General features: G+C 37.2%; 1 protein-coding gene and 2 pseudogenes across 1 annotated transcript; all 3 read right to left on the minus strand.

The window, feature by feature from the left end:
• Positions 1–1,903: 1,903 nt before the first annotated feature.
• Positions 1,904–2,833, minus strand: LOC106837788 (olfactory receptor 2D3-like). The gene has a single exon (XM_014851517.2). The coding sequence runs from the start codon at positions 2,831–2,833 to the stop codon at positions 1,904–1,906; it is 930 nt and encodes a 309-aa protein (XP_014707003.2).
• A 12,905-nt stretch (positions 2,834–15,738) lies between these two features.
• On the minus strand, positions 15,739–16,671 carry LOC106837795 (olfactory receptor 2D3-like; annotated as a pseudogene).
• Positions 16,672–22,035: 5,364 nt separating this feature from the next.
• LOC106837747 (olfactory receptor 2AG1-like) lies at positions 22,036–22,982 on the minus strand (annotated as a pseudogene).
• Between the last annotated feature and the right edge of the window lie 1,662 nt (positions 22,983–24,644).

Raw genomic sequence — 24,644 nt, forward strand, 5'->3', positions numbered from 1 at the left:
AGTCACCTCCTCAGGAAGGCACTCTGTATGTTTTCTAAAAATCTATAATTATGTGATTTCATTATTCTGCCCTAGCAATTTTTGCAAAGTTCAATACCGAACTGGCAAATTCAATAGCCTTTTACCAAGACATAAAACTCCGAGACATTTGAGAAATCTTTCCTGGAGGGCCTCTCTTCTCACCACTTCTGACACACCCTTTCTCAGTTTCTCCTTCTCTTTCTCTGATTCTGAATGCTCTGGGCTTGACTGGTTATTCTTCATCCACCTTGAAATGTTGGTAACTCCACGGTTCTGTCTTTGATTCTTTCCCGCTGTCTTTCTCCAAAACCTGGTCTCATCCAGGATTGCACGTCAGAGTTACCCTGGGATACCTTTGCAGAACATATGTAGTGCCTCCATCTTTGCTCCCCTTATGGTCTGAGTAGGACTAGGTACATGCATTTTAATATAACTCTCTCAAGACTGCAAGGCGTACAATTGGTGTTCTGGTTTAAACCTTTGGCATGCATCCTTGGGTGTGTCAAACTTCACTCGCATTTATTTGCAGTAAACTTCTAAATCTATTTCTCCAGTCCATATTTCTCTCTTAAACTCCAGCTTTATTCATCCATTCAAAATGACGTTTCTTGAGCAACAGCAATGGCTAGGCACTTTATTACAATTGATAATACAGAGATCAACAAGCAGTCAGTCTTTACGCCATGGTATTTAAAGTCTAATGGAGGAGTCAGACATTAAGCAAATAATCATACAATTCATTTATGTAAAAGCCATCTCATTGCCTAAAAAGCAGTGTACAATTTTTGGTGTACTTAAGAATCACCTGGGGCTTGTTACAAATGAGATCGACTGTCCTAATCCATGCTGTACTGAGAAATATTTTCAAACAGCAACTCAGAGACCATTTCAAATCATGATAGCAAAACTGTGGTCTACATTATAAATGTCTTACCACCAAGGCATAAAATGGTGTTCCAGCCTTCCTTTTCTTACCTTCATCCTCATTTTCCATCACTGTCCAATAAATCCCCAATGTTCAGCATTTTTAGAATTACATGATGGGCAAATTCTTTAGGATTGACTTCGAAGCATTTCTCAATCTAGACTCTTTGTCTTACTTTTCAGCTTTATATCTAACTATTTTCCTGATGTTACACATACTTTTAGAAAAATTCTACCATTTGTTGTTCCTTAACTGTGCTTTATTTTAAATTTCAGAAAGTGTTAAATTTAGAGTTTAAGGTCATGTTAGAAATAAACACTAGGAAGACTTTAATTTTTATGTCTATATCCCCAGCTTCTAGACATGTACCTGGGGTATATTATATATAATATATAATGAATATATTATATTCACAATATTTTATATATATTATTATATAATATATTATTATATTATATATTATTATGTGTATTCATCAAATGTATTTTGAATATATATTTGATGAATACATGCAAAAATGAAGGAAATGTTCCATTTGCCAGAAATGTAATCTCGTATTTGTGACACTTTTATTTGTTTATTTGGTTCTTGGTTTGTTTTCTTTAGTTATAGTTGTAGGTCTACTCATCCTAATTTCCTTATTAGCTTGTATGGGCTTAGAGAGTAGAGACTGTTTACTTACCTACCTTTCATTCCTTTCCTTCTTCCCTTCATTCCTCCCTTCCTCCCTCTCTCCCTCCCTTCCTTTCTTTTTATCCCTTTCCTTTTCTTTCTATATTTCTTTCCTGTGTCTAACGAGGTATCTTGCTTTGAATAGGCAATTTGATGAATTTATCTGAGAAAAGATAGGAGAAGAAAAAAAAAGTGGAGGAATGGGATGAAAATGGGAAAAGTTTACAAGAAAATCACTTCTTTCCACATCTCTGAAATTGTCATCATAACCATAGATCCCCACTTTCAAAAAGATTTTGTAGTCACTCTCCTGAGAGCACATTTGACATCCTTGTTCCTCAGACTATAAATGATGGGGTTCAGCATGGGTGTCACTGCTGAGTAGAACACAGAGATCATTTTATCCCTTTCATTCATTATCTTGGAGTATGGCCTCATGTAGGCAAATATTCCTGACCCATAGAAGAGGACAACGACAATGAGATGGGAGCCACAGGTGGAGAAGACCTTGAGTCTACTCTCGCCAGACTGCATCTGGATCACAGTGGAGATAATATTCCAGTAGGAGACAAGGATCAGGGAGATAGGAGTGAGCAGGATGAGCACACCCATTACAAAGATGGCCATTTCTGTGCTGTAGGTATCTGCTGAAGCCAGCTTCAGGAGGGCAGGAGGTTCACAAAAAAAATGGTTAATAACATTGTTCCCTCGGTACGGCAGATGCAGTGTGAATATGGTGTCCACCAGAGACCCAAGTGCTCCAATGGCCCAAGACCCGATGGCCAGCTGGACACATACCCAATGTGTCATGATAGTGGAGTAGTGCAGGGGCTTGCAGACAGCCACATACCTGTCATAGGACATCACTGCCAGCAGTGCACCCTCTGTACCCCCAACTAGAAGTAAAACAACTAGCTGTATTGAGCATCCAGCAAAGGAAATGGTTTTCCTCTTTGCCAGAAAGTGGACCAGCACCTGGGGGACTGTGGTAGTGGAAAAACAGAGATCAGCAAAGGATAAGTTTCTGAGAAAAAAGTACATGGGTGTGTGGAGCCTGGAGTCTATGTGAGTGAGCACAATAATAAGCAGATTTCCCAACATAGTCAGCACGTAGAGGATCAGAAAAAGGAAGAAGAGCAAGACTTGTATCTGGGGATCTTGCGAAAGGCCCAGGAAGACAAACTCAGTCACAGAGGTTTGGTTTTCTTCTCCCATGAATATTTACTGCTATTTATATGTCAGCACCAAGAAAAGAAACACATATTGGTCAGTTATAAAAAAATAGGTGTTATTAATAAAACTGGGCTGTTGATTTCTATCTCCTAACAGCTTTCACCTATCAGAAGACAGAGCTCTCTCTTTGCTCAGTAGTTCTGAAAATTGAAAGCGAGTTCTGATTTTCCCTCTCCTTGAATCTTTTGGTAGCACCAAAGGGGCGGTGCTGTCCTGAATCTGCTGTATGACCAAACCTTGACTGGACTGTGCATAGTCCTGAAAAGACTGGAGCAGAGCTCACAGTGCAGCCTTCCATTTATGTAGATTTGGGAAGCAAACAAATGGACGCCACTTAGATTTTTAAGTTAGATTTTTACGCTGCAAACTGTCTGATAACATTTATGAAGGCTGATTTTTTTCATTATTCTATTTACAAAATAATAAAAAAAAAAAAAAGCACTCTGAACAAGGAAGGGGAACTAAGGGACAATGTAGTAGTCTGTGATCCTGGCCCTTAAATAAATTTTTCTGTCATTTTTCTTCAATCTGAAGAAGGTGCTGGAGAACATCAGTGAAATTAGCTGCCTCATTGGTCATTCTGCACTCAGGAGCATCCTTTAAATGTGCCCTAATCTGTCCTCCACACTCTTTTACCTCTCTTCACCAAGGTCCTTTGGCCAAAATAATACTAACTATCATGTGTTGGGCACTCCTCTGGTGCCAGTAATTATTAATAGCTTCTTTACGTTCACTTTTTGTTTTAAATCCTCTTTTTAGGCCCATATGAGATAGTTGTTATTGCCCCCAGTACACAGACGATGAAACAACCCGCAAAGAAATTTTCAAATCAGTTCCCCTAAGCCTTCCCCACTCTTTCTGAATCCTGAAAATCTTTTTTCTAGTCAAAAACTCATTGTAGAGATTCAACTTTTGCCCAATTCTCTTCACTTATTCCCCACATCCACCGCTTAGAAGACAAACCCACAGGCCTTCTCCATTTTAAGAGTTTAGAACTAAACCACCATGGCAGAGCTATCTGTAGGCACAAAAATAACAGTCAGGCATATTTTAACAGATATTTTAAAACATTTTTGGGAGGTCTTGCCCAAATGACAATAGAAGGAATTAAAGGAACAAATGTTGAGAAAAGTGATAAAGATTATTTGCAGATAATTTGACTGCGTATCTTTAAAAAAAAATCAAAAAAGAGCCAATTCAATCCTGTGATAACTGCAAAGAAATGAGGTCTGGTACAAGATGAGTAATTGAACATTCTCATGTTAAATACCAAAAGTAACCAAGCTGAAATTTTAGTAAAAAAATTCCTTCACAATCGCTAAACTTAACAAAACGTCCACTTAGGAAGCATTCAAGACCTATTAGAAGGCAACTTTGAAACATGATGCCTGAATTAATGAATAGACACTGATTTTATGACTAGAACAACATAGTCTTATAAAGTTATTCATTACCTCTGAATTAATCCATAAATTCCCTGAAATTCCAACCAAGCTCACAGAGGACTTTTATAAGGGAATTTAATAAGCTTATTATAAATTTTATCTAGATGAGTAATTTTGATAGTAAACAAGGTGTGGAAAAGAAAAATGAGGGAGTAGAGAAAACATATCCTACCAAATATAAAATAGATAATAAATTTCCCTTGCTTACTACTAGTGTATACTGAGCAGGTATAAAACATTTGACTGATAAGTATATTATAGAACTGAGGCAGATCCTAGTATGGATGCAATTTAACTTAAAGATGTCATCTTAAATAAGTATATTACTTTACAAAAGGTATGGGACAAGTGCTTATCATTTTAGAACATTATTATGCAGATGTATACATATGTATGTTTATACATACATATACTGTAAGTATAAACAATAATTAATCCCAAATGCATCTAATTTTTAAAAACATTTAAGTTTTCTATGAAATTATGTAGTGTGTTTATTTGTCTATCTATCCATCTTTGTGTGATAAAAGCTTTCCTAAACACACACACACAATCATAAACAAAAATGCTAACAAACTGGACAACATAAAAATATCAGACTTCTATGTAGTAAATACCACTATAAATGAAATTTCAAAGTAAAATTAATCTGGGAAAATATTTGCAAAGAATTGAACAGAAATTTTTCATTATTTCTAATACATAAAGACCTCTTAAAAATCAATAATTAAAAACATAATCCATTAGAAGAATGGGGAAAGGATTTAAATACCCCATTCACAAAAAACAAGTAAAACTGAACAATAAACATGAAACAAAAAGATGAATATTAAAACAACAAATAAGATATCATATTTTGCCTTTCAAGTAGAATTTAAAAGAATATAACATCCAGGTTTCGTGATATAGCAAGGTGACTATGATAGATTGTTCAATGAAAGTAAGCCACAAGACTTTATATATGATATCATTTTAATCTTTTAAATGGAGTGTGAATGGATGTGTGTATTTGTGGTATGTGTGTATTTCCATAGGTATGTCTCCTGCAGTGAGAGTCCACTGGTCATGGACTGCTGTCATTTGTAAGGAAACTGCATAGCTCACTGGTTGGCAGTCGGGGTTCTTCAACTAAACTGCAGGGTTTGAATACAGGGCTTTTCTAGGTGATGTGTGACCACAGAAAATTACTAAGCTTTTCTGTGCTGGGCTTTCCTTATCTGTGAAATGGTGATCTAAATAATACATATCTTATAGTATTTATGTAAACATTAAATAAAGCATAAACTATTTAAAGAATCTAGGACAGCAAACAAGCGTAGCTCATAATATTATATAACATCCCATTATAATAATGAGATCGTGACCTGGAATCAACTGCAAGATTAGGAAAATGGCTGTTAAGGACAAAGCGTAGGAATACATGGCTGCTGTATATGATTGGGGAAGAGGCTTATTCCACTATTTTTACTGTTTGCAATATTTTGCTCTCTGTTCATCCTTTATGACCGGAACTGTGTTGCCAGCAAAATTCAATGTCAAGGCCAATTGTAATAGGGGATAATGAGAGGTTTCTAAGTCTGTGGAATGAAGGACAAAGACTGGTGATTATCCCCAGCAAGTGGGATTCTAGTGGGAGCAGGGCAAGCAGCTGAGGGGGGACTTTCATTTTTAATGCCAACCTGTATTGTTTGAGTTATTATACAACTTAGCCTGAATTTTCTACATAAAAAAGAAAATAAAAATTCTTTTAAATAATTGTTTAAAATGAAAACATGAGGGAATAACAATGATGATACAATATGGAGACAGCACAAATTATAGCAATGAAAATAATATTAGAATAGTGAAAAAAACAGAAAGATAAATCATTGGATCAGAATAGACATTAGAACCAGCAAAGGCTGTGTAAAAATTATGTAAATGCTTCCAATAAGCCAGAAAAGTGCACATTATTCAATAAATCACGCTAGAAAAATTGAGTAAATAGTTGGCAAGCAAATGAAGTTTGCCTACCTCATTCATTATAAAAAAAAACATTCCAGAGGGATTAAGGATGTATGTCTGTGTATAACGTAAAGACACACATATACAAAAACCTTAAACATTTAAAAATAAGGTGATTTTTCATTGATCTCCTCGTAGAATTTTATCTGAGCATACCAACAAAAGTATAAACTATGAGAGAAGACACTGATACATTTGACTGCAAAAATACTTTAAATCTCTACACATTTGCTCAAACAACACAATAGCAAGAAAACAAATAACGTGATTAAAAAGTGGGCAAAGGAATTGAATAAACGTTCTCAAAAGAAGACATGCAAATGGGCAACAGATATGTGAAAAGATACTTAACGTCAGTAATCATCAGAGAAACACAAATCAAAACCACAATTATATATCACCTCACACCCATTAGAAGAGCTATTATCAAAAAGACAAAAGATAACAAGTGTTGGTGAGGATGTGGAGAAAAGGAAACCTTTGCACGCTGTTGGTAGGAATGCATTTGGTACACAGATTGTGGAAAACAGTATGGAAGTTCACCTCAAGATTAAAAATACAGCTACCACATGATCCAGTAGTTCTCATTTCTGGGTATATGTTCAAAGGACATGAAATCTGTATCTTGAAGAGATATCTGGACTCCCTTGTTCATTGCAGCATTGTTCACAATAGCCAAGATAGAGAAACAACTTCAGTGTCTGTCAACGGATGAACGGATAAAGAAACTGTGGTATGCATACTACATATTTTATACATATATAGAATAGAATATTATTCAGCATTAAAAAAGAAGGAAATCTTGCCATCTGCAACAACATGGATGAAGCTAGTGAACATCATGTTAACTGAAATAAGTCAGATGCAGAAAGACAAACACTGTATGATCTCACTTATACGTAGAATCTAAAAAAGCTGAACTCATAGAGGCAGAGAGTAGAATGGTGATTACCAGGGACTGGGGGATAAGGAAAATGGGGAAATGTTGGTAAAAGGGAACACAATTTCAATAATGCAGAATGAATAAGTTCTGGAGATCTAATGTACAGCATGGTGACTATAGTTAATAATACTGTATTGTATTCTTGAAAATTGCTAACATAGTGGGTCTCAATTATTCTAACAAAAAAATTGTAACTGTGATGTGATGGATATATTAACTAGCTTGATTGTGGTAATCATTTCAGAATGTGTATGTGTATCAAAACATCACACTGTATACCTGAAATTTTAAAGTTAAAAACATGGAAAAATAACTGTAACATACACAGCAGATCAAGGATTAATATCCTTAGCATAGAAACTCTAATGATAAATTACTGAGAAAATGTTATAAATATTACAGGAGAAAAGCATAAATGTGAATTGACAATTCATAATGAGTAAAATTCAATATCAGTAACTGATATTAATCATAATGAGTAAAATTCAATATCAGTAAAATTAAACAGTGGCAAATAAGATTAGATGCTTTTTTTGGTAATCAAATGGGCATGATTTTTAAAAATGCATAATATTCAATGGTAATGAGATTCTTATTTTGGTGGCAATATAAATTAATAAGATAAATTAATGAGAAAATGTTATAAATATTACAGGAAAAAAGCATAAATGTGAATTGACAATTCATAATGAGTAAAATTCAATATCAGTAAAATTAAACAGTGACAAATAAGATTAGATGCTTTTTTTGGTAATCAAATGGGCATGATTTTTAAAAATGTATAATATTCAATGGTAATGAGATTCTTATTTTGTTGGCAATATAAATTACTAAAACCTGCATGAGGGGTAATTTGTCAATATATAGAAAGTGCATTAAAATGAGCAATATACTTTGATAAAGTAAATTTCAAACATTATTTTGTCATAAATAAATTTAATATTTGGTCAAAAAGTAATATGGCAAAATGAATCTGTGAGGATGTTTATCACAATATCAATTGTAATTATATAGCTTTGAAGAAAGACAAATATTCTTAAACAAATATAGAACATCTAAATGATGAAATACAATGCAACCACTGAAAAAATGTAAAATTATTTTATGACACCAAAAATGTTTGCATTATATTTAAGATAGAAAAGTGGTTATAAAAATATTTTACACTATAATTCTCATGTTAAAATTTGTCTCACACGAAGTGTGCATGTGTTGTGTTTTTCTGAGTGATGGGATTATAAGTGACTTTTTCTTTTTATCTTTATGTGATTTTATAGTTTCCAAGTGCTCTATAATAAAAACATTGTTTAGTGATCAGAAAATAAATAATCTTTCACTCAATCCTTTGTAATCTGGAACCCGCCTACTTCTTCACTCTCGTCTCTTGCCTCTTCCTATGTTCTGACTTTATGTTCTGGAACATTATAAATATCCTTTTCTAAAAGCTGCTATTCATTGAGAGGTCCTGCATTAAACTCTTTAGAGTCATTATGTCATTAATCTTTAGAATGACCTTACTCTTTGGTAATATCATCTTTCCATTTTATGTAAATAATGAAACTGAGCCTTAGAATAATCAAGTAAATTTTCAATAACTGGGATTGGAATCCAGGTCCCTGGATCCAAGCTCCATGCTCTTAACCACTTCACATACTGTCTATTTTTCAAAACCTAAAAATGTCAAAATAACAATTAATGTGATAGAGAAGAGCAAGAGTGAAACCAAGCAGACTTCCATTTTGCTGTGCACTGACATGAACACTAGCCTTTCTTGAGACTTATTATTTTCTTGTTTTCTCTGTTTTTCTTAATTTTGCTTTCATCTCTTTAATTTCATTACTAAGTATTCTCAATACTTTTTATTCTAAAGAGAAAAAGGCAGTATAATTTACCATAGCCAAGAGGTGGAAGCAATCCAAGTATCCATCAATGGATGAATGGATACACAAAATGTGATCTATACATACAGAGGAATATTGTTCAGCCTCTAAAAAGGAAATCCTGTCACGTGCCTTAACATGAATGAGCCTTGAAGACATTATGCTAAGTGAAATGAGCCAGTCACCAAAATAGAAATACTGTATGATTCCACTTATATGAGGTGTCTAGAGCAGACAAACTCATAGAGACAAAGTAGGATGGTGATTGCCAGAAGTTAGGGGAAGGGAGAAATGATCAGTTGTTCAATGGGTAGAGAGTTTCAGTTTTGCAAGATGAAAGAGTTCTAGAGATCTGTTACACAACAATGTGAATATAGTCAACACTACTGAAGTGTACACTTAAAAATGGTTAAGATAGAAATTTTTATGGTATTTGGCTTTTTACTACTATTAAAAAAATGATATTTTCCACAGGAGAAGAAAAGTGAGAAAAGCAGCCACAACTTCCCTTGATGGTACCGTTCTTTGTTATCCATTGTCTAACTTTTGCTTATGCTTTTATTACCCAATTTATCAAGTACGTGCTCGGCATTTACTACACCTACTTCTTGTCATATCATTGACTCTTCTAATCCTTTCAATCTCATTTTCATTTCCATGACTGTATTGAAACCAAAGACGCTCTTTTATCCAAGCAATAGACTTTTCTCATCCAGTATCCCCTTCAGTCTCTATGGCATTTGGCATAATTTAACCATAAATATTTCTTAAAATCTCTCCTTTCTGTGATTATAGGAGACTGTATCTCACTACTTTCCGTCTTCTCTTCTGCTATATCTTAATTATGTTCTCTAAACATCCCCAGGTTGTTACTTCTGATTTCTTCTGGTTGTCTACATCCCATATAGGAAAAAGAATTACAAAAAATTGCAAATTATACTACTACAAAATTATGCATCCTTATCTTAGCTTCCTATCATTCTTGCAATTATTTTCAAATTCTCTGAGTGGTCTGTCTTCTGCCAACATATACGTCATAAATTTAGCCTCTTCCACATCTTTTATCCTACTCTTCAGCAAAAAAAAAAAAAAAAATCTGCAGTTCTCCTAAACTTCACATTCCTTCACAGGAGCATTCTGGTCCCTCTGACTTTCACCATCTATTATTTGCTTAGAATCAGTATCAATATAATTGCGTTCTTAAAGTTCTTTACTCAGTGCACAAGGTACAGTTGACTGTTATCTTCACAATGTCCAGGAAAATATTGGTACATATTTCTTTTCATATAGTTGTTACACTGTCTTTTAAGTATTTGATTAAATGTTTGTCTGCCTGGACTGAGTGATTTCTTCAAGATAGTAAAACATATATCATTTATCTCTACTACATACACGTATATCAATATCACCTGACACGCACACACATATACATACATATAGAGAGAGGAAGTTTAAAAGTGAGTTTAACGAGTGAATAAATAGACACATGCCAACACTCCATACCAACACGTTAGCACACCAACAGATTCATCTCTCAAGAGAAATTTAAGTGAGAAGAGGGGGCTATGTTGGCTGTTGAGATGTTGACTCTGATCTGGGTTTGGGAAGATCTTGACTGAAAATCCCAGGATTGATCACCAGGTTAAAGAGAGTGAATGAACTGACTGACAGCCACATCTGGATGAAGAAGGATGAGTTCAATGTGACAGGAGCCAAGACACCAGGATCTGTGCTTGCCTGCACATATTAGCATACTCAAACAGCCTTGTGTGGCCATCCAGGGACATCTGACCACACAGAGATCCTGTCTGTATCCTCTGGGGCAGAAGGTTCAGGTTTCATCCCCATCCTGCCTACTCCCAGTGTCCAAACCCAAGTGGCTAAAAGGATTACGGAAGGAATCCCAGAAAGGAGAGCATGGAAAAAGTGAGGGGCAAAGGAGAGTCTGGCAGATTAGCTTTTGGTGTGAAAGGAGAGGCAGTGGGTGTTCACAGCCCTTGCAGTCACTCTAGTATCCCTTGTCTATAGCTTAATCCTCCCCAGAGGAGTTGAAGAAGAGGATTCATGAGGCTATTACTCAGGAGAAGCAGCTAAAAAGAAGAGCACACATTCTCCCTAGAAGCCAGATGGAAAAGAGAGAGGGGCAGGAGAGTGAAAGGCAAAGCCCACCCAATGAACGGAATCAAGACTTCAGACTTCCTAAGAGGCTTAATCCCCCGGATAACCCTACTCACTCTCACCTGGAGGACTGGCTTGAGACAAACACAGGACAGGGGGTCAGTGCTGAAGAGAGAAGTTAATGAATGGAGGAAGGTGTTGTTTCTGCAATCTGCTAATCCATTTCCTAATAGGCAGCCTCCTCTGCAGTTTACCAAATAGTCTGAAGGTTGGAACATCATCTGGAATATGAGTCTTATTCTATCCCAAGCCAAGGAGCACCATTTTATTAAAATCTCAAATTCACCAAGCAATCAGTTTAGAGGATTTTTCTGGAAGCAAGTCTTTAAACCTGAGGTCCTAAGGGCTGTTGGAAACAGAGCATTCCCTGGAGAAATCAGTGCTGTTAACTTTTTTAAACCTTTCTACAAGGAGAGAAATACCCTGGGGCATTTTTTTATTGTAATCACAAACTGAAATACTTGAATCTCATCTGATGTCAGTTTCTGTACTACTGTTTCTCAAACCAGTCTAAGGACCTCTGAGGTCTCCAAATTTTCTGTAAGAATTTTTAAAATAGAGGTTTCAATAATATGTTCACATAAAAGGCAGCTGATATAAGTATATTCTGCATCATCAGGATGAGGCCCCTGAACTAAGACCTGCCAGGGGATTTCAAAACCCTTGTCTGCAGTTGTACTCGAAATGCTTTAATTGTCTTCTACTAACAGGAAAAAATAAACAACTCTAAACTACAGCTACATGACGCAGCATAAGATGTCATGACTGTTTCAATGAAGGCTTTATTGTAGCTGTAGGGGAGAAGAATTTGATACCCTAAAATGTGTCTCTTTGGCTTGATTATTTTTAAGAACAAAAGACTCAGGAAGAAAATTTGACTTTCCCCCAACTGCCTAACAGAATTTAAGATAGAAGTCCTTTTCCAGAAAGGAGCTATCATCGTAGATAACTATACCATAATATGAACTAGACATGGTAGACAGGGAGGAATCTAGCAAGGCCCATTTGATCAAAGCCCTCTCTATGTCTTACTGTCTTTGTAAGGCACTGCAAATATTTGTTTACCAGACATTTGCCTTTCCATTTCCATTTCTGTGTGAATTACCCTCCTTCCCCTTGAAGTCCAAAACCACTATTCCCAATATTCTCCTTTGTCTTTAGCTGAAGATGGTATTTAAGGTGGTGGCTTGAGCCATTTTGTCAAGTTATTCAGTTTTCCTGGGCTTCTCCTATGTATACATGTTATTAAATTTATTTGATTTTCTCCTGTTACCCTGTCACATATTAATTTAATTTTTAGGCTAGCCAGAAGAACCTGGAAGGGTCGAGGAATATTTCTTCCTCCCTCACATAGCTATTCAAATACAGAAGAGTGGTGTGATAACTAAGTCAGCATATAACACAGGGCCATAAAAACAAATCCAAAAGAGAATTCTTGATTTCCCCACCAAACTTCTTCCTTTTTAAATGTCCCCGTTATCCACAGCATTTCTCAGGTCTAAGACTTATCAGGGATACTTTATTCCTCTCTTTTTTCATCTTGTACATCTTACTTACCCACTTGTCTTACCATCTTCCCTTCTTCTCCATTGGCACAATACTAGTTAAGACCACCATCTCTCCCATGGGCTACTGTGATAGAGCTCAATCTTACTGACTGATTTTCTTATTACCTTGCTTGTCCACTTACAGTCCATTCTCCATATACACTCAAAGTGACCTTTTAAAAGCATAATGTAAGGATGAATTTCTATTGAATGTAAAACTAAATCAATAGCCTTTTCAAGACTTCTAAGACTGTAATTGGTGGAATTGTGTCACTCAAAAAGACATATCCACTTGGAACCTCAGAAAGTGACCTTATTTTGAATAAAAGTGAAAAGAATATTTAGTTAATAAATGAATTAGATATTCATTCAATAAATGAACTTATATAAACTGTGCTATTGAAATCAATGTTGTATGGATTGACTTAAAACAAAAGCAACAATTACACACCAGTGACATAAATGAAGGAAAACTTATTTCCTTTAAAAGCTGAAAAACGAGGGCCGGCCAGGTGTCGCAGTTGTTAAGTGCGCACGTTCCAGTTCGGCGGCCTGGGGTTCGCCAGTTCGGATCCCGAGTGCAGACATGGCACCACTTGGCACGCCAAGCTGTGGTAGGTGTCCCACATATAAAGTAGAGGAAGATGGGCATGGATGTTAACTCAGGGCCAGTCTTCCTCAGCGAAAAGAGGAGGATTGGCAGCGGTTAGCTCAGGAGTAATCTTCCTCCAAAAAACAAAAAATAAAAACCTGAATATTTGCTCTAGAAAAATGGACAGTTCCCAGAATGTGGTGACTTCGGGATCTTGTTAGTTTCTCACATGCTATTAATCGTCTAGCCTTTACTGCACAGTCATTGATAGTCTGGCATCCAATCAGAAGTTTGTGTTTCATTTAAAAATATATGTCAGTATCTGTATTTTCTTACCCTCTTGACTCTACCAGTTTCTTATTGAGGTTAGTTATATGTTTTTATATAAAGCAAAGTGATCCATCCACTTTTTCAGTGATCATTCCAATTATGTGATATGACTTCTCTTATACTAAATAGCAAGCAAAGAGGAAGTGGTAAGGTGAGCTTTTGAATGGTCATGAGGCAACAGTATGTCTAAGGTAGGAGCTGTTATTTATAACATAGCTTCTCAAAGAATCTTTAGTGCAAGACCAATCTTTTGGTTCCCTGCATAGGTGGATGTTAGTCCACGTAATCCTAAAATAATATACATAGCATGTATACAGTGAATCTAGTATTGCTACACATTTATTCTTGCATACAAAATCATTCAATACACAATGCATTCAGTTCAATATGGACATCATCACATAAAATGAACACCTTTGGATACTCAGAACAGGCCATGAACACTGAAGCTGGAGCAGCCAGAAGTGGATGTGGCAAGCTTGACTTTCATCAGGGCTCATTTTCTGGCACGTGTCATCCTTACCTATAATCAGTTTGTTTGTAGATGCCCTAAGAGAAGGTCACGAAGTAAGAGCAGAATTCCAAGTTGAAATTGCTCCCAGTAAAAAAGTGCTCTCATACTCGTCTCACTTCGTGAAAGGAGAGTTTGAGTATGGTTAGCCGCACCATCTTTACATGACAAAATCCCTACAAACGGCTCCAAGGTAGACAGGGTGGAATGAGTCAGGGGCTATATGTAAGTCTGGTAAATGAAGTACAAAGAAATGAAGAATGTTTGTGTCATGGGATTTCTGTCAGGAGCTATGAAGAAACATGGGGGGAAATGGGCAGGACAGTGATGGTCCCCAGCTATGTTTTCATGGCTCACAGGCCCTGCAACCAGGGATGGGAATTGGTAGTGTCCCTACATACAAATAAAGCATTGGGTCAATTCCACATAATACCTGGAGTTAGACCTTTAGTTGAGGGTTAGCGAGACGACAACAGTGGATTTTCTTCCATGGGAGGAGCAGTGTTCCTGATAAACATTGGTGAGAAGCTACAGGTAGGTCACCAGTGGTGCCTCTTCTGGAACATAGTAGTAATTAGGAAAGACTAAAGGGCCCGTTTCATCTCACAGAAAAATCTCCACCTTCTGGGATTGCTTCTCAAATGTCATCCATTCTCTTCTTCTTCCCAAAAAGAACTTAATGGGTACTGGCACAATCAAATCTGTGAAGAGGGGAAAGCATGTCTGAGGAGGGTCAGTTGTGGTATATTGGTGTCACAAGGGTTTCTAACCTGATGGTTCTGATGTAGGCAGGTTGCTTTTCAGTTCCAGTTCACTCAAGTTCGCAATTGTCCTTATAGGGTAGCAGTGTGTGACGTTTGAAAGATGTTTGCTGGAATATGAAATCCCACACATTATTGTCTATGCCAACAGCTCTCCCATATGTGGTTGAATTGGCTATAACAGTATGCTGGGACTCCACAGCAAAGAAAACAAAAGAAAAGAAAAGAAAAAAACAAAACTAAAAACAAGATTCCTTATCAGAGTTTCAAGGTAAAAAAAATTGTTGATATTTTCTCACGGGAAATTCTAGATTCTAGCGTACTGACATGTGGTAGAATTCCAAGATCTGTGGGTGGTTGTAGATGATGTGAACCAATAATTCAGTATAAATGAAGATTGTGTTCAATATTGTAAAATATTTATATGATATACCATAAATATAATTTATATATAATATAATAGCAAAAAAGCTGTTATGAGGCAAGCAAATTGCAACCACAGAGAAAAAGATTGAGCAAGATTCAGTAGACAAATTTGAAAACATCCTAGATGTACAAGGGTACTCTACGACCCTTACTGATATATCTGCTTAGAGAGAGTTCAGAGAGAAAGCTGTTAAAGATGTTGAACCACCTTGGAATGTTTTCATCCCCACAATTGTATATCAACATAAATCTCATTGCCTCTGAGAGGCTCTACCTTCCAAATACTTTCCTAAATGCCTCCTTCACATCCTTGTTCCTTAGGCTGTAAATGAATGGGTTCATCATGGATGTCATGACTGAGTAGAACATGGAGATTATCTTATCCCTCTCATTCGTTTTATTGGAATTTGGACACTGTGTAGGTAAATAATGTTGAGCCACAGAAGAAGACAACAACCATGAGATGAGAACCACGGGTAGAAAAGACCTTGAACTTGCTCTCACCTGACTGTATCCAACCCACAGTGGAGATAAAATTCCAGTAGGAGAAAAGGACGAAGGAGAGAGGACCAAGGAGAATTAGCACACCCATTGCAGAGATGGCCATCTCAGCTTTGTAGGTTTCTTCTGAAGCCAACTTCAAGAGTGCAAGAGGTTTACAAAAATGATTAATTACATTCTGTCTGTGGTATGAAAGACATAAAGTAAATGTCGTGTCTACTAGAGACACACAGCTCCACTAGCACAAGATCCTGTGGCCAGGTGGACAAAAACCCTGTGGGTCATGAGGGTGGAGTAGCGAAGGGGCTTGCAGACAGGCATATGGTGGTCATAGGACATCACTGCTAGGATAGAACTCTCTGTACACCAAGCTACTAGGAATACAATCATCTGAATGGAGCGCCCGGCAAAGGAAATAGCCTGTCTTGTTACTGGAAAATAGAATAGCATCTGTAGGATGATCATTGTAGAGAAACAGAGACCAGTAAATGACAGGTTTTTAAGGAAAAAGTACGTTGGTGTATGAAGTGGAGAGTCAACATGAATTAGCAGTATGATGAGCAGATTCCCAAACACAGTCAGTCGGTATAAGGTGAGAAATATCACAAATAGCAGGATCTGGGTCTGCTGATCTGAAGAAAGCCCCAGCAAGATGAATTCAGTCAAATAGGTTTGGATTTCTGTGCCCATTAATGTTTATTTCTGTCCACATGTCAGCATAAATAGAGCAATCAAACATTGACGATGATGAAGCACCAAATCCTGATGGGGAAGATCTCACTGGAAGAACAAATTCTTGTAAACATTTAAAACACTTGACTTTCTAAATTTCCATCTCTATGTTCCTACTGAAACTATCTGAAAAAGGATGCTAACATGTTATATGGATTTGAAAAGATATAGAGTTCTGTCTTTAGAAGAAACCCTAGGGCTTTCTTTTTTCTAGTTTACTTTTTAGTCAGCAGACTTTCACTTTCATTTCATCAAGGAGCAGAACAAATAATTAACTTTTCATTTATGTTTCCAAGGGATCCTTTATCATCCTTCCAAGTACAAAGGGAATTTTAAGAGATCATTTTAGATCATGTTATAATCCAAGTCCTGGTCGTTTCCTAAATTCTTCACTGGATCAGAGAATCAAGCCTGGATGGCAGTACTCAAGAGTAGGTCATGATGGGATCTTATCATCACAGAGCCAAGATAGTCGAGACGATGCAAGATTTAGGCAGCACCACACACTGTGGAAGTATCTAGTGCCCTTCAGGGAGACCAAATGCAGCCACAATAGCTGTCTGCATAGCTGCAATGTCTTATCTGGCACAACAGAGTTTGAACTCATTCATGCCACCATTTGTATCAGAATATCCAATCCGTTGAATAGGTGCATCAGTAGGAAATCAGCCAATGGTCCAATGCTTTGAAACCAGGCATGAAACACTATTCAAAGTCTATGCATTGCAGTACATCAGGAACAAGCAGAGAATAACATGGCTGAATCCAAGCTAATGGGGAAAGAGATTTGAAAGAGTTAGAGAAGGGAGCAGGGTCCCGGGAAAAGGGCTGAGACTCAGGGCTAGAGTCTGATATCCCTGGGAAGGATTGAAGTACTAGTCCTAGAACTGCTGATTAGAAGGGAGATGTCAGAGCCAAAAGTCAGCCCCTCTGGCAGGGCCTTCATGAGATAGAGGGAAGTCAAATACTGCAAACATATAAGGATTTGTTTTCATATATAAGACCATAGATCTAGCTGGCAGTATAGGAAAAGTGTGGTCACATCAGCTGTAGTTGGACGACTGACTCATGAGCTGCCAAGTATGACTTGATTTCAAGACCAATGGGTGACAGTTGCCACCTGTATTTATTAAAACTTAAATAAAACAAAATATCATCTCTTGTAATAATATAACTATAGTTAGAAAATACTTGTTTCAATTTTATTTGTACATATATTATTTGTGTGTGTGTTGTGTGTACTGGGTCACAATGTAAACTGTTTTTCTTATTAATGGTCATTATAAAATCTTTAAAAAGAATATTGATATAGGTAAAATATACTTAAGGACATCAACAAAATAATCGATTACTGATCTCATTTTCCAATAATTTTTGATAAGTGCAATTTTTTCACTGCTTTATCATGGTAAACTTACATGTAATGAACTGTGTATATTTTATGTGTACAATTTGATGAGTTTTGACATGTGTATATAATAATAAGCTTTTTAAGATTCTTATTAGTTTATTTACGATTATTTGTTTACAAGCTATCTCCCTGACATGGTTCTACATTTCTCCAGGGTAGTAGCCCTACCTCACTCCATATGTCTGCATCACTCAGCATAGAGTAAATTTTCAAGAAATAGTCACTGACTGATGGAATTAATGAAAGAGCAACTGGATGCATCCTGCAATAAGCAGTCTGCATTCACACACACAGGCACTGGCACTCATACACACTCAAATACTACTGAGAACTAATCATCCTATCTAAAGCATAGTATAAAATTTGGAAGGCACAACAGATGAAAGTCCAGCTTCATGATATCCTTGGAATGAGGAGATCCTGTGACCAATCAGAAGGAGAAACACAAGGTATGATCACCTGGACTAATGGTGCAAGTGAGAAGGCATCAATGGCAGTCATTATTCCAGTAGAAATAGGAACAGGCCTTCAATATGCAATCCTGTTCTCTTTCTCATTCTTAGCCCTAGAGAGAATATATGGAATGTGGTGCCAAGCTGAATACGAGGGTACTGGGGCAAGGAGTGCCCACACACCCAGTGTTAGCATTTATGGAGCTCTGGATCCTTCCCACCTCCCAGAAAATGGGTGGTGAATTTCAAGAAGCTTTTATCTTGCATCCCAGGTATTCCCTGAGCCCAGTGAGTGTCACCAAGAGAGAATATGCTATGAGTGAAAGAGGAAGAGAACACGTGTTTTAAGAGGGATGAAAAGTCAGAGTACAGCAAGATTCTGGTGTTTTAAAGGATGTAGCTAGATTGAGAGATGATAGAGCTTTGGGTTTCTTGGGCCTCTCAGCGCACAAACTGACGCCCTCAGGATGAGCCCAGTGGCAAGATTTCTAAGACTGAGGAACCTAGAGAAGAAAGAAAAAGAAAAATCTCCTCACCCAAATAGACTATGGGGTGTAAAAATAAGGAGGTTGCTTCTCCCAGGACGGACTCATGATTTCTGGTTCCGGAGAGACTTGGTCCCTTCAGCATCTTCCCCTTTCTTACCTGGAAGCCTGAGATGAATTTGTTCTAAAGATGGGGAAGTACAAGTGAGGGGACTTCACAGTGAGTATAGCAGAGTGAGATCCAGAGATCCAAGCTGCAGATCCAGAGTTGGGTATTGGATTCCTGGTGATTCTCAGCCCTCTCTCCTAACAGCTGGGCAGGAACTGGACATTTCAGTGGATTCCATTCCAAGCTCGGACTGTATTCTTGAATGAGTTAAATACTTATTTTTTGAGTGCCAGCACTGAACCAAATCTTTTTCTGAGAGGATTCTTGAAAGATGAGGCCCTGAGAGATTACGTAAACAGAAAATTCCCTAGGGTTCTCCTTGGGCACAGTTCATTTGTATTATCTCCACTCACAGTGAAATACCATGGGACATTGTGTAATTTTTTTGCAATCATAGATGGAATTCTGTGAATCTTCTCTAATTCAGAATCCTTCCCTACACAAAGGAAAAATTTTCTAGGCTCTGAGCTTGAGAAGGACCCAAGGATTCATCCATTCTGTCCCTTCTCTCATTTTTAGAGCAGAATCAAGGGTGTAAACTTCATTCAAGCGGAAATCTGTGCATCCTTTATTTTAAATCCTCAGAAAAGTGGAAATTTTCACCCTTCTTCAGTATTTCTCTATTAAAATGGGTTACAATTATTGTTCTTTTGAGGATGTAGTGGTCACTGTTAAACAATGTTATCTGGTCCTAAAAAATAACAGGTTTGAGAAAATTTCTGTAGAAATTAAGGGTTTGAACCATATGAAAATACAAGGACAGATCCATATTTTTCTGAGGGATGCTAGGTTGAAATTACTCAGTTATATTTTCTCAATGTTTATTTCTTTTTATATGAAAAATATTGTAACTTTATTATATTGGTTACTAAATTTTCTCCATCCACTTTTTCTTTTAATGGTAGCACTAATATAATTATGTATTTATTGCTCAAAAGTAATTTAAAAATTCTATCATTTAATGTTTTTTATATTTCCTAATATGAAGTTTCTATTGAATCTAAACTCCATTCTTTCCATTATAGATATTTAATATAACCTAACTTTTATTACAATTTTTTTCTTTTTTGGATTGTCTATCAAATTGCTATTTATTCTAATGAACAATGTTGAGTTGGGATTTCATATGTTCTTACAACTATCCAGAGGGATGGGACTAATTTGCCCATTCAAGTTCTCTCTACTGTGTTGCTGTTGCTTTTATTTTATTCAAATCAGTTTGCCGCAAATATATTTTCAATCTGTTAATATATTGTAAAGAACATTTTATATTTTCCACTTAATTGGATTCAAAAGTTAATTCCTAATTACTTAACTCTTTAGTGATTATTAGACTTTTCTCTATAATTTACAAGATTTAGTAACATGTCCACAGAATGGGATGGATGAGAAAGAAAAAAAATCAAGAAAGATTGAGATCAAATTTGGAAGATTGTATAGATGCTTGTGACTTTTGTCCTGATAAATTATACGGAGAGAATTAGTGCTACTAACTATTATTACTATTTCCATATTATAGAAAAGTATAGTGGAATTCCTATACATTTAGTGACTAATCTGAGGTCAGAGTTGAACTAAGCTACGACTCTAACCTTGGTCTAGTCCTAGGGCTCTCTCTCTTACCTTGTGCTGTACCATTTCCCAGCATGTGACCCTGGCTCCAGGTAAGTATCTACAAGGGAAGTTAGTGTTCTGATGCTGCAAGAAAATAGGTAATAAAAATAGGTAATATAAAATAGGTAATAGAAAGGATTTTTTTGTTGTGCTGACAGTAGAATAGTGATAAAAATGACCCTGTCCAGAGATTTAAAAAGATGAGTAAAAAGATATTTAGTGGAATAGAGTTGTTTGTTCCTTTATGTGATTGTTTTATAGAGAAAAGTTCTTCTTTGTGCTGTGAGTAATCAACTACGTTGACCCCTTTGGAACCTTTGCCATATATCCAGAGTTAGCACATATGGGAAAGACCTATGGAAGGAACGGGAAAGACCACTTCCATTTCAGATGTCAATTTTGAACACTTGTTCACATTCAGCAATAATAATTGGGGCAGAGGCATTAAAGGAGCAGGTTCCCCGCAGAGAACTCGTGTACTATGATCCTCATTAACAAGTGTGCTGGCTGCTTTCACACACCAGCTTTAAGGCATTAATATTTTGTAACAAAGCTTATTTGTAAATAATATGTCAATAGAAAGCGCTTGCCTGTCTTAATGTAACATGGGCCACTGGAGGGACTGATGCTAGAATCCAAAACATAGATATCTGATAGGAATTTTTTCCAGAGTCTGGAACTCTGGTATGGATCTGGGAAGATCTGTGCACAGTAAAGCGTCTAATATTATATGACTACAAGTTCACAATAAGAAAGAGATATGAACTGAGAGATTTTGCTACTAGCAACTAGTAGTAAAGTCTAACATTTGTGTCTTTATTCAATATCTTCATTTTTCTCTTGAGTTTTTATTTCCTTCTTTAAATAGACCTATCAAAAAAACATTCTAGCAAACTTCCTATGTGATTGGGTATAGGATTGTTGTAGGGAGAGGAAAGAAAAATATGAAGTGAAAAATAAGATCATCTCTGAATGAGAATTTCAAGCAGATCCTGGGATGTTGATCAGAGGAATGAATACATCCTTAGCTATTGAAACAGATGGCTGATGCAGACAAAATTTTGTCTCTAAGGCCAAATGAGGACTTACCTCCAGTGTGTTAGATTTTCAGAATTATCAAAATGTGGAAGGAGATAGCTTAAGACGAAGAGCAGATATGGGGCCTCATCTAGAGGCACTAGGGCTTCCATATGACATTGGCATCTACAGTCTCTGGACAGAAGTTAATCTCCCCAGTACTCTCCTGAAGGCCTCCATTACCTCCTTGTTTCTCAGACTATAGATAAGTGGATTCAGTACTGGAGTAATGATAGTATAAAATAGAGAGAGGATGTTGTCCTGTTGAGGTCCATGGTATAAACTGGGCTGGATATACATAAACATGGCAGTCCCATAGTACATTCCTACCACAGTCAGGTGAGAAGAGACCATGACCAGAGCTTTCTGCCTTCCCTCTCCTGAGGACATGTGGAGTGTAGCAACTGGGACAAAAGTATAGGAGGCAAGGATAGCAGTAAAGGTGGGTATGAGGAAGGTCACACCCATCATGTACACCATGAGCTCACATCTGGAGGTATCTACACAGGCCAACTTCAGCAAGGGTGAGTTCTCGCAGAGCAGGTGTTTTGTTTCCTGGGACATGCAGAAAGGAAAGTGCATGGTATATGAGGTGTGTATCACAGCATTCAGGACTGCCAGGATCCAAGATGTGGCCATGATTAGCCAGCAGATCTTTGGCCTCATAAGAACCATGCAGTTCAGAGGATGATAAATGGCTACATACCTGTCATAAGCCATGAATGCCAGTAGGAGGTCCTCTGCACCTCCCAAGGTGAGAGGTCTACTAACATCTGAAAGGCACAGTCCCCAAAGGAGATGGCGTTCTCCCCAAGCAGATGATCCACAAGTGTTTTGGGAGTAACTACAGATGCAAATGCCAAGTCCATGAAAGAAAGCTGGCTGAGCAGGAGGTACACGGGCACCTGGAGCCGGGCATCCATTGCAGTGACCAGGAGCAGCAGGCCATTGCTGGTCAGGGCCAAAATGTACAGGGCTGAGAGTGTGACACACAGCAGCTCAGGAGACCTGCTGTCATTCAGAATCCCCACCAAGATGAAGTCACTTCCCAAGGTGGAGTTCCAGAGCTCCATTCTGTGCTTCTTTAGTTATCTGAGATTTTACAAAATCTAGGTAAGGTAGGTCTGATGTGATCACTGGGGACTCCCTGGATTTACAGTGTTACCGCCTTTGGTCAGCAGGAATTAACTGCTCAGTTTATGGCACCATATTATACTCTTTCATTCATCAGTTAACTCGCCAAGTATGTACTGATCACTTATTTTTAAAACAGCACATTTCTTCCCCGTTTCTGACATTTCCTTCAGTGTTAAAGGAGTACCATTTGTGCAATAAATTTGGACTTGTCTTTGCCTCATCATCCCACTCACTTCTTCTGAGAAACAGGGAGCAAATTAATGTGAAATATTAAAGGGAAAATCTGGGCAAATACTATGCAGCCTCTTTCTCTTCTTTTTGAGAGTTGAAAGGTCTTTAAGGAGGCTTGATACACATCCCCATCTCTCTCCCCCAGGTTTTGAACCAATTGAGAAAGTTATTTGTGCAGACCCAAATATTATCTCTTTTTTTCATAAAGCAAAAACTGAAGAATGTAGCTTATAAGTCAGCGGACAATGGGATCCCTAATACCAACCCCCAAATGGATATAATTATCTTTGCAATCAAGGCAATGCAGGGCCAAGTCAGTACTTCCCACAAAGAAGGGCTAGTGGGACAGGGGAAGAGAACAAGCCAAGTAATGTCTATTGTCTTTCCCCCCAAAAGAGAGAAATTTATTCCCGCTTATTCTCCAATTTGATTATATTCCTCCCCCTCCCTTGGGAAGAAATAAGGGGAGAGTCAAGACTAGGTATCTTACATCCCCTCTCACCCCTATTGTGTGCCAGGCACTATGATAGTTCCCAAGTACAGTGGGATACCAGTCACACTCTTGTGAGGAACATTTAAAAATGGGTGTAATTACAAATTGTAAAATGTATCACAAAGGGAAAGAATAGACAGTAATTCTCACATAGATTGGTAATTAAGGAAAATCTCTGAGAGTGTGAATTTTAAGCTCAATTTGAAAGATAAGCATAAATTATCCAAATGAAGAGAGGTGAAGAGATATCAGGCAGAGGATACACCATGTGTAGAGTCTCCAAAATAGAAAAGAGCTTGTAATTTCTGAGGAGCTAAAGGAAGCCTGATGAGGTGGGTACTACTTGAGATAAATTTGGAGAGAGACATGCTCCAAATCATGCTTGGCCTTTTAGGGTATACGGAGTGCAATGCAAAGCTATTTAATACATATGTATATACAGGTGTGACATCATGGAATTTATATTTTAAAAAGATAAGTCTTACAGTTGTGTGGAGAAGTAATAGGTAGAAGGTAGGTAGGTATAGGTAATAGGTAGATAGGTAATAGGTAATAGGTAGAAGTAGTACTAAAGGTAGAAGATGGACAAGAGTACACAGAGGAAGAGATGTGCAGAGATGATTGTGGTCATCCAAGTGAGATGGACCAGGGAAATGGCACAGGTATCATGGATTCAAGATACATGTTGGAAGTAGAATCAACAATTGGTGATCTGATCGACTAGATATTTTCAATGGAAATCAGGCAGAAGAAGCCAGTTTGGGAGGTGATGAATACAAGAATTGAGAGTGTTTAAGGAACTGGAAACTCTCAAGAGGATGAAGATTATTTGCTCAGCGTGAGTAGATGAATGGGATAGATGGAAGGGCACAAG

This window comes from Equus asinus, chromosome 20 (genome assembly GCF_041296235.1).
Source record: "Equus asinus isolate D_3611 breed Donkey chromosome 20, EquAss-T2T_v2, whole genome shotgun sequence".
Lineage (NCBI taxonomy): Eukaryota > Metazoa > Chordata > Mammalia > Perissodactyla > Equidae > Equus > Equus asinus.